Genomic DNA, 18,622 nt, shown 5'->3' on the forward strand with positions numbered 1-18,622 from the left:
GGCCAATCCACCTATCTTGCACCTCTTTGGATTGTGGGCAACTACACCACCGTGCCGCCCCTACCCCACCACCAGAATACTGAAAAATTGATCCTTATTTAAGAGCTTTTCAAGATACAGGTTTTACAGAAAAGGATGAATACTGTATTTTGTTGATCAGTGTTAATCAATTCCAGATCAACTGCTGAATTTGGGAAGAAGGCACATCTCCCAGCATCCATCTGGATTCTGCCAAGCACTCCACTACACTGTGGATTCAGGAGTTGATACTACTGCACAAAGTCATTGCTCAGATAATCATCACTATTGGCCTTGCCTCATTTCCGTCAGCCTGAATGATTGTCAGTATAAATTTTAAAAGCATACAACAGATCGATCATGGGGTGGTAATCCTTTCCTGAAGTAACCAATTAGTACCAGGTTAAATGATCTAGATGTTTCGAAGGTAATGGGGGTGAGGGGTAAATATACAAATGCTGATTATCTGGAAAAACAAGCCTGTTGTCGTGTTAATAATCTGGAAAAACAAGACTGGTATCATACAATTGCACAAATGCTGGCTGATCATGTAAAAAAATGCATAAATGCTGCCTGGAAATCAGAAAACCCTGAAAGAATACAAATTGAGACAATTTTTTCTGCTGATCTGAGGAAATCTCTAGAAGTTACAGTTCAAGTACAAACAGTTAACATACGCAATAAGCCAATGTATATAATGTAACAGAACTATAATGAGAATTGGCTCAAAACTCCAATCCGAAACTTCAGCATGCACTAAAACCACAACGAGGAAAATACTAGCTTCTCACAAGGACAAATTTAAGATTATTTCAGGTCACCGGAAAAAATGTATTAGTTGGCTGAATTTAGTCAACTAAGGAATCAAACAGGGCTCCAGCAAAATCTCAAAAAGAATGTTGCAGCACCATCTTCAGATTTACTTTCAACTCGCAACAAACTTCCAAAATAACTGCTCAACCTACAAATCAGCATGTCAATGGGCTCTACAGAAATCAAGGCCCCTGGCTTGCATCATTAGACTCCACCAAGAAACAGAACATTCTGGGTTGGGAAGGGGGGCAGCTTTTCTGAACTGGGGAGGAAACCCCGTGTTTTCTCACTGCCCGCCTGGCACCATGCCGGTCTGCACATCTGTTGTGAACATTGAGTTCAGCTGTGGTGCTCCCTGCCCCCATCCAGCTGAATAATCTCCCACTGCTCATTGTGCAAACACGGAAAGAACAACCATTTGATAAGATACCAGCAACAATAAAGCAGTCATCAGGACCAAAGAAATATTTGGAGGGGGGGGGGGTTTGAGGACCACGCAATCGGGTAAAGCCCCGGGGCCGGATGGGTACCCGGTGGAGTTTTACAAAAAGTTCTCCGAGATAGTGGGGCTGGTGTTGGTTAGGGTTTTCAATGAGGCAAGAGACAGAGGGGTGCTACCCCCGACGATGTCACAGGCCACCATCTCCCAGAAATTGAAACGAGACGAAGACCCGGAGACATGTGGGTCCTATAGGCCGATCTCTTTGGTCAACGTAGATGCTAAAATACTGGCCAAGCTCTTGGCTGCTAGGATTGAGGACTTTGTGACAGACGTCATTATGGAAGATCAAACCGGGTTTGTCAAGGGAAGGCAGCTGGTGGCCAACCTAAGAAGGTTGCTGAATGTGATCATGATTCCCCCGGGGAGTAGGGAGGTAGAGGTAGTTGTGGCAATGGATGCCGAGAAGGCTTTCGACCGGGTTGAGTGGGACTATTTATGGGAAGTGTTGGGACAATTTGGATTCGGGAAGGGGTTTATCGACTGGGTCAGACTGTTGTACCAGGCTTCGGAGACGCGTGTAAGGATGAACAGGACGACATCTGACTATTTTTGACTGTACTGAGGGACAAGGCAGGGGTGTCCCCTCGCCCCACTGCTGTTTGCGCTAGCAATAGCCCAGAGAGCTTCTTGGGGTTGGAAGTGGCTGGGATGGATGAAATCATGGGAACCCTGAAGGAATTCAGCCTGTTCACGGGGTACAAACTGAACATGGTGAAGAGAGAGTTGTTTATAGTCCAGGCGAGGGGCCATGAGGATCGGTTGAGGGGGCTGCCATCCAGGCTAGTAAAAACAGGTAGCGCAGGACTGGGGCCGGCTGCACAAGTTGAACTTATCTCGGTTGGTGGAGCAAATGAGAGCTGAGTTCCAGAGGTGGGATGCGCTCCCGCTGACACTAGCGGAGAGAGTGCAGACAGTCAAAATGACGATCCACCCGAGATTTCTATTCGTCTTCCAGTGTCTCCCTATTTTCATTCCGCTGTCTTTTTTCAAGGTCAATAAAATGATTATAGGATTTGTGTGGGCAGGAAAGTCCCCGCGGGTGAGGAGATTGATGCGCGAGAGGAATCGAGGCGAAGGGGACCTGGCGCAGACAAACTTTAGTAACTACTACTGGGCGGCCAACATAGCTGTGATAAGGAAGTGGATGGGTGGATGTGGGGTCGGTTGGGGGCGAATGGAGACCGCTTCGTGCAGGGGCACCAGCTTGGCAGCCCTGGTTACGGCACCCCCGCCGCTCCCGGCGGCACAGTACTCCACCAGCTCTATAGTGGTGGCGACTTTGCGGATCTGGGGCCAATGGCGAAGGCATGTGGGGGAAAGAGCATCGGTTTGGTCCCCAATTTGCGACAATCACCGGTTTGCCCCGGAGAATATGGACAGGGGGTTCCGAACATGGCGGAGGGCTGGGATTGAGAAGATGGGTGATCTGTTCTTGGAAGGGAGCTTCCTGAGCATGAGGGCATTAGAGGAGAAATTTGGGCTGGCAAGAGGGAATGAGTTCAGGTACTTACAGGTGCAGGACTTTCTGCGCAGACAGATTCCATCCTTCCCATGCCTGCCACTTAGGGGAATCCAGGACAGGGTAGTGTCCAGTGGGTGGGTGGGGGAGGGGAGGGTCTTGGATACATATAAAGAACTTATTGGAGCAGAGAAGACCCAGAATGAGGAGCTGAAGCTTAAGTGGGAAGAGGAGCTCGGGGGTGAGATGGAAGAGGGCTTATAGGAGGAGGTGTTGAGTAGGTTACGTAAACATGCCCACAACATGCGCTAGGCTCAGCCTGATTCAATTCAAAGTCATCCACCGGGCATACATGACAGTGGCACGGATGAGTAAATTTTTGGATTGGAGGACAGGTGCGCCAGATATTAGGGAGGACCAGCGAACCATGTCCACATGTTCTGGGCATGTCCAAAACTTAGGGGGTACTGGCAGGGATTCACGTACTTTATGTCATGGGTACTGAAAACAAGGGTGGGGATGAGTCCAGAGGTGGCTATTTTTGGGGTTTCGGAGGACCCGGGAGTCCAGGAGTGAGGGGCTGACTTTTTGGCCTTTGCTTCCCTGGCAGCCCGGCGACAAATTCTGTTGGCATGGAGGGACTCAAAACCCCCGAAGTCAGAAGCCTGGCTATCGGATATGGCGAGCTTTCTCGGACTGGAGAAAATTATCTTCGCTCTGAGAGGGTCCCTGTCAGGGTTCGCCCAGAGGTGGCAACCATTTTTCGACTTATTTGCAGAAATCAATCGCCATGGGGGGGGATTTAACGTAGATTAGGGGGGTAGCGAGGCTGGTCCTTGTAGGAGGGGAGCTGGTTTTCTTGCACTATATTGATTATTCTTTATACACAGTTTTATATTGTTGTTGTTTACTATGCCAAAATGTCAGATTAAAATTGTTTATCAAAAAAAACCAATAAAACAGTCAGGGAGTAGCAAGTGGCAACACTTGGGGGGCAGGGGTTACCCCCGCAACCCAAAGATGTGCAAGTTAGATAGATTGGCCACGCTAAATTGCTCCTTAATTGTAAAAAAATAAGTGGATACTCAAAATTATTTCTAAAAATCAACCGGTAAACTTCAAATCTCTTAACATGATGCAAGAGAATTGAATAAAACAGGTGTCAAAGGGGAATGGATGGAAACATGAAATAGAGATAAGAAATGGTTAAATACGTGGGTTTAGAGACTGAACAATGAGGTACAATAATACGGAAAATCAGAAAGAAATATTTTGGAGTTGTACTTTGTGATGTTTCAAGATTTGAGAAGCAGCAATTTAGAAATTGTCACATCCTCTGGAGAAATTACAGACTCAAACCATTACCCCACAAACCACCATAGCATCACTATTAAACTTACTTTTGTCTGGTTTATCTTTGGAACGTGCGCATCGCTTTTCTACAGTGGTTTGCAACTCACGCCTCTGATAGAGTTATTCCACTGCTCTTTACAATGAAAACAGTGTACCGTACTAAGTTTGTTTACACAAAGGCAAAAATAGGCACATCAGTAAGCTGAAATCAAAATCAACTCAAAATTCACATAGCATCCCTCGGTTAAAGGACGCAAAAGCAGCCTAAATTCCTGCTCATTAGCAATCACCATGTGAAAACACGCAACTGAGGTAGTTAGTCGAGGACAGCACCAGGCTTACCTCCGATGTCCATCACCAAGTAGCATGCCACAGCAGCATAATATGACCATTTTGTGCAGATAATGGAAGTGGGCCAGTGCCACACTGCCCGAGCAAACAGTCACTGCCCATCATCCAAGATACAGAGGGACAACAGAGAAAAATCAAAAATATTTTACTGTGGCGGTGGGCAAAAACCCTTTGCACTGCAATGCCGGAACTCTTGACATCAGGGGCTGGTTTAGCAGTGGGCTGAATCGCTGGCTTGTCATATTGAATAATGCCAGCAGCGTGGGTTCAATTCACGTACCAGTCTCCCCGAACAGGTGCTCGAATGTGGTGACTAGGGGCTTTTCACAGTAACTTCATTGAAGCCTAATTGTGACAATAAGTGATTATTATTATCTTTGTATGCATCCTACCCATGCAAAATAGAAACTGCTGAAGCGCAGAAGATTCAGAAGTGCACATGCTGGTCTTCATTTACAGCACAAGATTACTGCTCACTGTACAAAAATAGACGGTCTATCTGGAGCTATTGTGAATGTATACTTTATAGGAATAAAATTGCCAACACTGCATTTGGGTGCTAATTACACAACTACATCTAAGCCCAAATCAGCAACACCATCGGTAAAGATCTGCAGTTAGCATGCAGTAAAAGGAAGCAAATTAACAGTTGCAACATTTTTTTTAAAACGTTAAATTCAAAACTCTTACCAATGCACGGATATTTCAAGTGACCACTTTGCTGCAGCAAGCAATTCTAACTGAACTGGGATGACAAGATTACATGGGAAACCAACTTTTAGTGGGGCTGCTGGTCAGTTTTAGGATGTACCATCCAGTCTTCATTAAGTACAGAATGTAGGAGGGAAAAATCCAAATATTCTACTCGTCTGTTCCTAATCCAACAATTACAATCCAACTATTATAGACCCACTCACTGAATGTCTATTGGCATGACAGGTGTAAGTCTCTGGCATCTAAGTTAATAATATTCAAACCTTGGCAATTGAGTCAAAAATCCTACAATGCAACTTCTGGAATTTAACAGCTGCAGAAACACTATCAAAAGTCTGTCAGAGCCATCACCTCTGACTTTTGGCATGTGGAATACAGGAAAATGGATTCCACATCACCACAACTTCCATAAAATATCACAAATGTAATGTTGAACATCAGATGCTCGAACCCCCTCGGTAGTTATGTCCAAGCTTGGAACAGGTGTGGAGTGCTTCAATTTCAAAAGTCCTTCACTTGTCATTTATTACTCATGTGTGCAATACCGAGGATCAATAGAAACTGCTTGTTGTAACGACAAAAAAAAGCAGATTTGCAAATTATTTGCATGTGATCCACTGCCAGTAGAGAGTGTGCCTAAAGTTACACCTAGTTTGGCTTTCTGACTGATTCATTATAATGTTACTTGCACTCAGAAGAATAGCTAAACCCTGAAACAGGAAGATAAAAGCAAATAAACTGCCGATGCTGGAATCTGAAACAAAAACAGAAAATAGTGGACAACCACAGCAGGTCTGACAGAATCTGTGCAGAGAGAAAGGAGCTAACATTTTGCATTTGAATGACTTTCTCAGTGTCAAAGCTTCGACAAAGAGTCATCCATACTCGAAACGTTAGCTCCCTTCTCTCTCCACAAATGCGGTCAGGCCTGCTGAGATTGCCCACTATTTTCTGTTTTGGTCCTGAAACAGGAAGACCAGTTTGAAAATGTAGTTTTCAACGTTGTGCAAGCAATTCGTTGAATTACAACCAACTGTGCGAAATTTATTAGCATACTGCGAAATATAAACAGATACTGCAGGTACCAGTAACTCTTGCTAATGGCAACTTCCAAGCAAAGCAGGCTTTTCCCGAAGTCTGACTATCAGACCAACTATTATTTCCCCACAAACAACACATAGGAGTGAGTAACTTTGTACAGACCTGTCTGCACTTCAAAATGTTGTACTGTAAACTCAGTTTACTGTGAAATTCCATCCGTTTTGCCTCAGCTAGCCAAGTTTTATTCAATATGGTTTAACCCTTTTTTTCCTGAGAGGACATTTCATTATGTTTTTCGATCCCACTCTGGGGACTGCAAATGACTAAAGAAGTCCCCTTATTTATCGGTAGATTTATCTGTACTAATTGCAAACCACTTCTCCAGCTCATCGGCCACAACCTGGTCAATCACTTTTGAGGCATTCTTTTCATTTTCACTGCATTGACAAAGGATTAATTCAACTGGTGTTTAACAATCTCTCTAATAAGGTATCTCAACCCATTCGATGATCGAAGTAAGAAGTCTTACAACACCAGGTTAAAGTCCAACAGGTTTGTTTCAAATCACTAGCTTTCGGAGCACTGCTCTTTCCTCAGGTGATTCCTGTTACCAGACTCCTGAATGACCCTCTTATGGACTGAACTGATCTCTCCATGCATCTTCACAACTGAGTAGTACTACACTCTGTATGCCTCACCCGATGTCTGTGCACCCTCATTGTGTATCTATTGTATGTCATATGTTTTTCATGTATGAAACGATCTGTCTGGACTGTACACAGAACAATACTTATCACTGTAACTTGGTACACAGGACAATAAACATCAAATCTAAATTATTGGCCTATAGGATGTGCAAGATTCTTGGGGATTGGGGGGTGTCTGGCAGGGTGGAATGATGAGAGGATATCTCAGGCAAGAATCAGGATCTGAAACACACTTTGATAGAGGAGTGCAGGCAGCTTCAATCGAGCATTTCAGGATGGAATTGAATCATTACCCGAAAATAAAAATGTGCAGGACTACAGGGTGGGGAAAATGGCATTAGTGAAATTGCTCCTTAGAAGAGTCGGTACAGTCACGATGGGCGGAAAGGTCTCCTTCTGTGCTGTAATGGGTGTGAATTTAATTTGCTTGGTAATCCCGGCCAGCAGACTAATTACTGTTGAATATCTTAAACTGCATAATTCTTAAGGATAAAGAAATAAAGGCAAACGTCAAGTTCACGGTAGACCATATGACCTGTAGTAGTGACCAGCAATTGATATGCTCCACGTATGCTTCACAATACACAGCAAACCCCTCCTACCACAACTGTTGACTCAGGAGTCCAGAATCTCCTGCATGCAAATTGCCCACTCTGGGGGCAATCAATTTCTTCCCTCCGTATACTCAGGGCAATTAAGTGTCCGCCAGTGGTCAAAAACCAGTCTGAGATGTGATAGCCCACTCAGGAGCAATGTCTCTCAGCCAGCCAGGCCGCTCTCCCAGCCAGCAGTGAGGACCAACAGCCAGCATATGCCCCCACCCCACCCTCCCGGTGCGATGTTCAGTGAACTCCAGTAGCCAGCCCAAACCACCCCGAGGCCGCCGCTTACCTCCCGTACGTCCTGCAGGCACTCGAGCACCGCGAAGTTGTTCTGCCAGGTGTGTTTGGGGCAGAGCCGAGCCACGTCTTCATGACACAGCGGCTCCTCCGAAATCCGCCAGATGTTCTTCCGCGGGGCCTGGAACTGGGCCTGACCTGGAGGACGGGGCTGGAACTGGGGCTGTCCCGGGGCCTGGGGCGCAACCTGGCCATTGCCCTGGTTCTGGTGTCCCGCATCCAGCTGTTGGTTTTGGTGAGGCAGCAGGTTCGGGTCCCGACCGCGGTTCAATGGCTGTTGCGCAGCGCAGTCACCCGAGAGTAAAGCGAGGGCCGCCACCGCCGCCAGCAGACAATGCGAGGCCCGCAGCCATCGCCAGTCCCCCGCTGCCGCCAACACCAAACTCCCACGTCCACAAGCCGCCATCTTGTAATGGCAGCCGCAGCCGGTCCGCCCTTTTATAACCTGCGGCGCTGTGACGTAATCACGCCCCGAACGTTTCTCACGTCGGTCCAGCACGCCAAATGATCCTCCCCACGCTCTCCAAGTGGTCAGGATGCAGCCAGCAGCAAGATTCACCTGTGGCAGCAAGTTCCATATTCTCAGCATTCTGAGCAAAATTGTCTTTCCTGTATTGCATTTAGCATCCTATCTGGCTGCATCACAGCCTGGTACGGCAACTGTTGGACCCAAGACCGTAAGAAACTACAGAGTCCTGAACCCACCTCCCATCCATTGACTCCATCTACACCTCCTTGGGGAAAGCAGGCAGCATAAGCAAAGACCCCTCCCACCGGCTTACTCACTCTTCCAACTTCTTCCATCGGGCAGGAGATACAAAAGCCTGAGAACATGCACTAACAGATTCATAAACGGCTTCTTCCCTGCTGTTACCAGACTCCAGAATGACCCTCTTATGGACTGATCTAATCTCTCAACGCATCTTCTCTGCTGTGTTGCGCTATATTCCATATGCTTCACCAGACATCTATGTATTTACATTGTGCATTTATTGTATGTCCTATGTTTTTCATGTAAGGAACGATTTGCCTGAACTGTACGCAGAACAACACTTTTCACTGTATCTCAGTACACGTGACAATAAATCTAATCATCTTTGTCCTAAACTATTAATTAATAATTGTTAACAAATTAAAAATGAAATGAAATGAAAATAGCTTATTGCCACAAGTAGGCTTCGATGAAGTTACTGTGAAAAGCCCCTAGTCGCCACATTCCGGCGCCTGTCCGGGGAGGCTGGTACAGGAATCGAACCGTGCTGCTGGCCTGCTTGGTCTGTTTTAAAAGCCAGCGATTTAGCCAAGTGAGCCTACTTTACATTTGTGTGGTCACCGCAGGGTGAGAGTGTGAACGGTGTGTTTGCTGAGCCCCTCTTGAGCTGAAGACATCACACACCAGCTGCTTCTTTTGATCAGTATGGTCATCCGAGGGTGGGAGTACGATCTGGGTATTTGCTGGGCCTCATCCGAGCTGAAGACCTCGCACACCAGCACCTGCTGTCCATCGGTATGGTTGTCCCAGGGTAGGAGTACCGACTGCATATTTGCTGGGCCATTTCCAGGCTGAAGACCTACTTTTGCTCCCCTATCCTCTCACCCACCTGCTGCCCAGGAGTCTCTCATCACAGGCACCAGTCCATCCATGGTGCCCCACACACCTGAGCTGTCATCCTCCTCCCCCCACTGTGTTCCTTGCTCTTTCCCCTTTCTTTCCTCGCTCCCCTGCTCACCTTTCTGGGAGGAGAGTACATTATACTCTGTGTGGTCATCCCAGGGTGCGAGTGCGAACGGTGTGTTATAAGTCTGTACTTATAAGGGAGACTTATCATCTTTTTTGGTCTGCAAATAGTGTGCGGTGTCACACCTGTAAGAAGGTGCGGTATATGCGGAAGAATTGCCCTGCCTCCAAAGCCACCATGGCCACAAAGGTGGCCGAGGCTGGCACCGCCGCCCCCTCTCACTCCCTAACGTTACCACTTCTCTCCCGTGCCTGGGGCGACCATGCCAGCACCTAATGACAGCTCAGCTGCCAGCATGGAAGAGAGAATGCGTCCATCAGACCGCAAAATCCAGAAAAAGGCGAGGCGGAGCCAGTCCCAGACATCCCCAACCCTGTTGGCCTTGAGATCCTCGCGCCCCAGAACACCAGTTCGGGAGCTACTGAAACATCTTGCTACACGGATGCTCCACCTCATTCTGGGCCCATTGACAGCTCAGCGATGCTTACTGGACCTGGAATCGCTTCAGCGTAGGTCAGCAAGGGGGACAGCAGTAATGTGAGCGACCCTGAGCCAGTGTGGAAAGTGACCAGGTCGCAACCCTGGGGATGAACTGTCAAGGGAAGCCGGGGGGGTGATATAAGCATGGAGGTTTCCTCGGTGCAGGCCACCCCCCCACCCCCGTAAGCCATCATGACTCCCCCAGTGCAGAGAGGGTGACGTCCTGACCTCTACCGCTTGATATCACACTCCGCCCCCATAAGAAAAGGGAAAAAGAGAAACATATATCAAGCCCTTAGCTGTATTAGCCCCCCCGAGGGGTATGCCTCGGGCCACGTGTGAGCGAGACCCCAGAGGGTTGGTTCCACCTGGTGCAGTTTTACACCCCAGAAACGTTTGATTTAACGACAGCGAAGGACTGTGGCAGCTTCCTGACCTCAGGGTCCGTGCGTGGTGGTGGCGTGGAGGACTCCCCCTCTCTGCCCCAATCTCCAACACCAGGCTATTGAATCCCCATTCCAGAGCTTTTCCTGGATGTGTCCGGTGGCCCAGGGTCACAGGAGGAGCGGGGGTCTGAGCCACCAACTTTCTCTGGCCCAATACCCCGAGAGGGGTTTGCAAGAAACCCATCTGTCGACCATCCTGGTGGGATCTACATAGACCCAGGGCTAGTTGGCGGCTCCATGCTGCCTGCCACACGCAGTGTGGTAGGGGCTCGGTCCCAGATGGCAACTGTCCAGAGGAAGACGTCTGCTCGTAGGGGGAACCCATGGGATGCTTTTGAGTCTTTCTGTAGTGAGTCAATGGACTCCCTTGTGCCCAACACTGAGTAACCCCTCATCCCCCATGGGGAATTCCGGGAATTTCTACATGTAAACCGTGGTCGCCAAAATCGAATGCAGCTAACCCTCGACCGGTGATCGGACATGGCGCTGCTTATTAAGTATTCCCACGCCTACGCTAAAGAGGCGGGAGACACAGCGCAACCGAGCAGTGCATGTGGTGTCCAAGGGCACTATCAAGGTCTTCAATCCCCTGTGGGCACCGCAGGGATTGAGGTGCTTTATTGACCCCTTTAATTGCACTCTCATTTAATGTTTTAAGTTTTCGTTGAACGTTATGTTCAGGCAATGCCCTTATCAGGAGTGGTCCTTTTTTTGCTTTATCCCTAAATTTGTTTCCTTTCTTATATTTGGTTAACCTCAAAAGCATGTCTCTTTTTTCAGCAATACTCCAGTTTGTACTACCAGCGACTAATTATTAATAATGTCATGGGCTTTCTAACGTCCACTTTAATTGGAAATCTGTGGTAGTCGGTATTAGGGGTATTACGGTACCCAGGTTGATGCTGTAAGGCCATTGGTGTGGGAAGTACCTGAGACAGCAATGTCATTGGTGAAGCCTGCCTGCTGGTTCCGCCCAGTAAGGTGGAGTATAAGAGCCTGTGTCTCCCTAGCAGCTGCATTCTGTACCAGCGATAAAGCCTTCAATTGTCATACAATCTCGCTTCTAGAGTCATTGATCGAGCATCAATTTATTGGACTCGTTTTTAAAGAATGGAGCTCCGAATCAAGCCGGAGTGTCTGCAACTCAGCCCCCACGCGGCAAACGCAGCAGCGACCTTCAAACATTGGCTGGCTTGCTTCAACGGGTACCTGAGGACGGCCACAACTACACCCACGGAGGACCAGAAGATGCAGGTTCTTCACTCGAGGGTGAGCCCAGAGATCTACACCCTCATCGAGGATGCAGACGATTTCGGGGCCGCGATGGCCCTGTTGAAAGGACACTACATTCGCCCAGTAAACCAGGTCTACGCCCAACATCTGCTAGCGACGAGGCGACAAATCCCCGGGGAATCGCTGGAGGAATTCTACCGTGCCTCCTGGAGTTATGTAGGAACTGTGACTGCCCACAAGTTTCAGCCAGCGACCACACAGAACTTTTGATTTGGGACGCATTCGTTGCAGGTATGCTGTCCTCCCAAATCCGCCAGCAGCTGCTGGAAAAAGAGACACTAGGCCTCAAGGAGGCACAGGCTCTTGCTGGCTCCCTGGATGTGGCCTCCTGAAATGCCCGCGCGTACGTCCCCACCATGCGGCAGCCCCTTGGGCAGCGTCCCCCCCCCCCTCCCCCCCGCGGCCGACTCCGATGCATCCCCCCACAAGCTTGTGCTGCGTGACTACCAGGCAATCCCGGGGGCCCTGCTGCTATTTTTGCGGGCAAGCCAAGCACCCCTAGCAGCGCTGCCCGGCCCGCTCCTCCACCTGAAAAGGGTGCGACAAAAAGGGCCATTTCAAGGCGGTATGCCAGGCCCTGGCGGTCTCTGGGGGCATACCGGGACTGCCACCCTAACCCTCTTCAGAGCCACATGCAGCCAGTGGGTGCCGGCATCTTCCTTTTCCAGAGCCACATGCGGGCCCGGATGCCGCCATCTTGTTCCCCCAGGGACCAAGTGCGACGGATGGGCGTCGCCATCTTGCACAACCCCAGCCATGTGCGACCAGTGGGCGGCGTCATCTTGCCTGGAGTTCAGGACCCCGATTCGGATGACCACACATCTCCCGAAGAAAACCTTTTGCCACGACTTGCCTCGGTGACCCTGGACCAGTCTCGACCCCGAACGCTCTCGACCGCGACGACGACCGTGCTCATCAATGGGCATAAATCATCCTGCCTGATCGACTCCGGGAGCACAGAGAGATTCATACACCCCAACACGGTAAGGCGCTGTTCTCTCCCAGACCACCCAGTTAATCAACGAATCTCCTTGGCCTCCGGGTCTCACTCTGTAGGGATCAAAGGGTTCTGCGTAGCGAATCTCACAGTCCAGGGAAGGGAATTTAAAAATTTCCGCCTCTACGTCCTCCCTCACCTCTGTGCTGCCACGCTCCTAGGGTTAGATTTCCAATGTAACCTCCAAAGTTTAACTTTTAAATTCGGCGGCCCTATACCCTCCCTCACTGTCTGCAGCCTCGCGACCCTCAAGGTCGAGCCGCCTTCCCTTTTTGCGAACATCTACCGGATTGCAAACCCATCGCCACTAGGAGCAGACGGCACAGTGCCCAGGACCGGACCTTCATTAGGTCGGAAGTCCAGCGGTTACTGAAGGAAGGTATTATCGAGGCTAGCAACAGTCCCTGGAGAGCTCAAGAAGTGGTTGTAAAGACTGGGGAGAACCATAGGATGGTCATCGATTATTGTGAGACCATCAACAGGTATACGCAGCTCGACGCGTACCCCCTCCCCCGCATATCTGATCTGGTCAATCAGATTGCACAATACAAGGTCTTTTCCAGAGTGGATCTAAAATCCACCTACCATCAGCTCCCCATCCGCCCTAGCGACCGCAAATACACTGCATTTGAAGCAGATGGGCGGCTCTACCACTTCCTAAAGGTTCCCTTCGGTGTCACAAATGGAGTCTCGGTCTTCCTACAGGAGATGGACCGAATGGTTGACCGGTACGGTTTGCAGGCCACGTTCCCGTACCTCGATAACGTCACCATCTGCGGCCACGACCAGCAGGACCACGGCACCAACCTCCGTAAATTCCTCCATACCGCAAAAATCCTTAACCTAACTTACAAGGACAAATGCGTGTTCAGCACCGACCGTCTAGCCATCCTCAGCTACGTAGTGCATAATGGAGTTATAGGCCCAGATCCCGAACGCATGCTCCCCCTCATGGAGTTTCCCCTCCCACACTGCTCCAAGGCCCTGAAACGCTGCCTGGACTTCTTTTTTATTATGCCTAGTGGGTCCCCAACTATGTGGACAAGGCCCGCCCACTAATTCAGCCCATGGTTTTTCCCCTGTTGGCAGAGGTCCGCCAGGCCTTCAGCTGCATCAAAGCGGACATTGCAAAGGCCACGATGCACACAATCGATGAATCCCTTCCCTTCCAAGTCGAGAACGACGCGTCCGATGTAGCTCTGGCGGCCACCCTCAACCAAGTGGGCAGACCCATGGCTTTCTTCTCACGCACCCTCCACGTTTCAGAAATATGCCATTCCTTAATTGAAAAGGAGGCCCAAGTGGATCGGTTCTCCCGCCGGTCCCATCTAGGGGTGATGAAGCTACCGAAGAAACCAAAGTCACGCTCCCGGATCCACGGATGCCCGAGCTGGCACCTGCATCACCGCCGAAACTGCAACGATCGCAGAGGACAACCAGGGCCCCCGATTGACTAATTGCTTCATTTTGAATGTAAATAAATACTGTAAATAGTTGCGACATGTAATGAGGCAAAATACTGTACTAATGTATACCGGGTACCACCATAACCTCAACCTCTACCACTGTATAACGCGAGGCCACCACCCCCGCCGGACTCTTTTTTTAACAGGGGGTGAATGTGGTAGTCGGTATTAGGGGTATTACGGTACCCAGGTTGATGCTGTAAGACCACTGGTGTGGGAGATACCTGAGACAGCAATATCATTGGTGAAGCCTGCCTGCTGGTTCCGCCCAGTAAGGCGGAGTATAAGAGCCTGTGTCTCCCTAGCAGCTGCATTCTGTACCTGCGCTGCTGGGGGAAACATAAAGCCTTCAATTGTCATCCAATCTCGCTTCTGGAGTCATTGATCGAGCATCACAATCAAAACACAATGGCTGTACTGAGCTTATTTAAGGGTTGAATATTTTTGAACCAGCTGGGTAATATATTCTGACAGACAAATGTCAAATTAATTTTTAAAATCAAGTGACCGATCACGTGATTGCAGATTGAAATGAGCCTTTTTAGCGGTGATCTTAGTGAAACATATAACATCCCGAGGGGACTTGACAGGGTGAATGGTGAGAAGGTGTTTCACCTCATGAGAGAGTCTAGAACCAGGTAACACAGATTAAATATAAAGTGTTTCCCATGTATAATGGAGATGTGGAGAAATTATCTTCCTGAGAGATCAGTAGAAGCTAGGTCATTGAATCTTTTTAAGGCTGAGTTAGATAGATTCTTGATTGACAAAGGAGTCAAAGGATATAGGGCGGTAGACAGGGAAATAGAGTTGAGGCCACAATCAGAGCAGTCTCAACGAATAACAGCAGGCTCGAGAGGATTGAATGGTCTACTCCTGCTCCTTATTTATCTGTCCCACACCACTCACTGTGGTAATTATAAACAGTGGCCCATTGCAGGTGTATATGTTGACACCATTTTAATCAAATGCACTCATTTTAATCAAATGTACTGACATTACATTCACACAATACAGATAAATATAATGCACATATTGTATTTTCACCATTCAAAACCCAAGGAAGTAATGTACTCACAATGACAGTGGAACATTTTCACACTCTGCTTTTCACTTTACTCTTCTACCAGAAAGGCTAAAACAGACATGGATGCATTTTGTGAATATGAGTATTGAGATCACATCCAGAGAGGGTGTTGATTACCAATTTCTATTTACTAATCAGAAATGCAATTAACATATCTGGATTTCCAATTAGCTACATGCAGCTAGTTGCGAATATTGGACACTAGCCTCTCGCACATAATTTTGCCATTTTCTCACTCTTTCTCCCCTGATGAATTGTATAGGCCACTGAGCTATGATGATGATCTATCTGACGACATTTAACATTTACCCCGGCTTGTTTTATTTTTTAATAAACCTGACGTTTGACTTGTAGCCAGGGTTATACGGGATACTCTATTTCGGACAACTTTGTGCGTAATATCACATTTCCATTTATAACAAATACGGGCTTTTCTATGGAAGCTGATCTTTACAATAGGCAGAGAAAAAGTATCAAGAGTTCACCCAAATTATTTGCATGAACCAGAGTGAAACAGCTCCATTGCAAAAGAGAGCATAACCTCTGAAGATTTGTACTGCACTTTTCCACGTATGCCCTCAATCCATCATTGGTGGCTTTCCCCTCGGGAATTGATGCACTAAAGAATTTCCTCCCCCAAATTCTTCACTTCACCCTCTCTCTATTCTCCTTCAAACCAAGCTTTTGGTCATGTCTCATTCTTTTGGATTTCTGGCAAATTTTGTCCAGTAACACTTCTGTGAAGCATTCTATGATCTTTGATTTTGTTAAAGATGCTGAAAATGGAAGTTGTTGAGGTTGCTCCTTACCTATCACAGCATTCAATGTACCTTATTAAATTGCTTCACCACTTTGTTCACACATTGAAAATGATGCATCTTATTTCATGTCCAAGTCTTCTAAATTTCTAGTCCTTTCATTGAAACTCAGGTGCATTTTATCAGATTATATTGTCAGATTTCAGTTTGATGTTTGTTTGCGAAATGATATTGCCCATTTAAATCCTTCTGGTAATCTTTATCCACGCCCTCTGACTCTGCTGCTTTTCCTGTTCTAGCGCCATCAACAAATTGATACTCGGTTTTGATACTAATGTCATTAAATGTTGATTAGAAACAAGATTCCAAGTGATACACCAGTCACTCCAATCTGATGCTATATCGTTCACAAACACATTCATTGTTCCCTAGGTCTAATTCAAAAATTCCCTCATTCATTCAGACAAAAGCCAGAAACATATGTGTCAGATTATGAAGGCCAACCAAGAACAAAACTCAAGATTATTGAATAGTACAGTACAAAACAGCCAATGAATATTTTTTAAAAGGTCAAACAAATAAATATGGACAACTGTATTTTTATGCCAGAACAAGAGATTGTTTCACTTACAGTAACTGTGTGCAAATTAGCTGTCCATGTGTTTCTCATTCTGGTGGTTGAATATTCTTGAGTTTTATGTTAGAAGATGAGCCCTGGGATGTGCCCGTATTTCGCTTAAATGGTGATGGACAAAATCTTATCTTCTGTTGGCTGTAGGCTGTGTGAATGTGTTTCTTCTGAGGACCCAATAGACTTTAATCAAACAGCGCTGTGGCCAGAAGAAGCAGCCAGGATTTCACCATTAAGCCAAAGCTCTGCTGGAGAGGCAGGAGGAATAAGTACAGGCTGGTCTGGATGCTCTGACAGATTACTTAGTGCCAGGAGGGCACGCAGAACAGTCGGCCTCAGGTTGGAACAGCAATCTCTACTCAGCTGGCCTCATCCGAAGCAATGGTATATTGAGAGTAGTACAGTGGACCTCAGTATCCCCATTGCCTCTCCTGATCACTATCTGCTGACTTTGGTGGAAAATAATACCTGTGTAAACATCAAATGAGAGTAGAATAGTAGAATTAGATACGGATGTGATGATCCAATGGAGGATGATCTACTCATCTGTCTAAGTTTACACATGTACATAATGGAGCCACACACTTGCAGCAAGGGTCAGCACTTTGAAGGGAGAAAAGATATAAGACACATTTGGCTCATTATGCTCAAATCTCTTCACTAATGTGAATGCTGGCTGGTAAGTTAGGCTAAAAGTTAATCGCAATGTTTCAACAAACAGGGATTCAAACAACAGAGTGGTTTTTGAGTTGTATAATTTTTAAAGGGTGGCCAGGAAGAGATATCTGGGGGTTCATATACACAAATCTTTGTACTTAGGTAGAGCAACATAGTCAAAAATGCTGTCATATAATCATAGAATCCCTACAGTGTAGAAGGAGGCCATTTGGCCCATCAAGTCTGTACTGACCCTTTAAACGACCACACTACCTACCCAATCCCCCATTCTATTCCTACAACCCCACCCTAAGGGGTAATTTAGCATGGCCAATCCACCTAACCTGCACATCTTTGGACTGTGGGATGAAACCGGAGTGCATGGAGGAAACCCACATAGACACAGGGAGATTGTGTAAACTCCATGCAGGCAGTTACCTAAGGTTGGAATTAAACCCGGTTCCCTTGCGCTCTGAGGAAGCAGTGCTAACTACTGTCTCTTAGATGAAATAGTAAACCAAGGCTCCATCAACATTCTGAAGATCAGTAAGGGGATTTTCCTAGTGTCTTGGCCAATATTCATCCCTCATCAACATTTCAAAAAGAGATTAGTAGAATTAGATATGGATGTGATGATCCAATGGAGGATGATCTACTCATCTGTCTAAGTTTACACATGGACATAATGGAGCCACACACTTGCAGCAAGGGTCAGCACTTTGAAGGGAGAAAAGATATAAGACACATTTGGCTCATTATGCTCAAATCTCTTCACTGATGTGAATGCTGGCTGGTAAGTTAGGCTGGGAGTTAATCGCAATGTTTCAACAAACAGGGATTCAAACAACAGAGTGGTTTTTGAGTTGTATAATTTTTAAAGGGTGGTCAGGAAGAGATATCTGGGGGTTCATATACACAAATCTTTGTACTGAGGTAGAGCAACATAGTCAAAAATGCTGTCATATGATCATAGAATCCCTACAGTGTAGAAGGAGGGCATTTGGCCCACTTATCTCATTGTTGTCTGTGGGACCTTGTGTGTAAATTGGTTGCCCTGTTTCCAACATTCCAACAATGACTACACTTCAAAAGCACTTCATTGACTGTCAAATGCTTTGGGCATTCCTGAGGTCATGAAAGACATGGTATAAATTCATGTCTTTCTTTCTTTTCTTTGAAGGTGGTAGGACAAGTTGATAACAACTTGGATT

General features: G+C 47.2%; 1 protein-coding gene across 3 annotated transcripts in view; it reads right to left on the minus strand.

Annotated features, from left to right (window-relative positions):
- The window catches only part of LOC119971440 (Golgi apparatus protein 1-like), a 167,878-nt gene extending 159,597 nt beyond the window's left edge, over positions 1 to 8,281 (minus strand). For all 3 annotated transcript variants that reach the window (XM_038806975.1, XM_038806974.1, XM_038806973.1), the window contains exon 1: positions 7,850 to 8,281. In XM_038806975.1, coding sequence (XP_038662903.1) covers positions 7,850 to 8,263 — 414 coding nt within the window. In that variant the 5' untranslated portion in view covers positions 8,264 to 8,281. The remainder of the gene's footprint in view (positions 1 to 7,849) is intronic.
- Positions 8,282 to 18,622: the final 10,341 nt, after the last annotated feature.

This window comes from Scyliorhinus canicula, chromosome 9 (genome assembly GCF_902713615.1).
Source record: "Scyliorhinus canicula chromosome 9, sScyCan1.1, whole genome shotgun sequence".
NCBI classification, from domain to species: domain Eukaryota; kingdom Metazoa; phylum Chordata; class Chondrichthyes; order Carcharhiniformes; family Scyliorhinidae; genus Scyliorhinus; species Scyliorhinus canicula.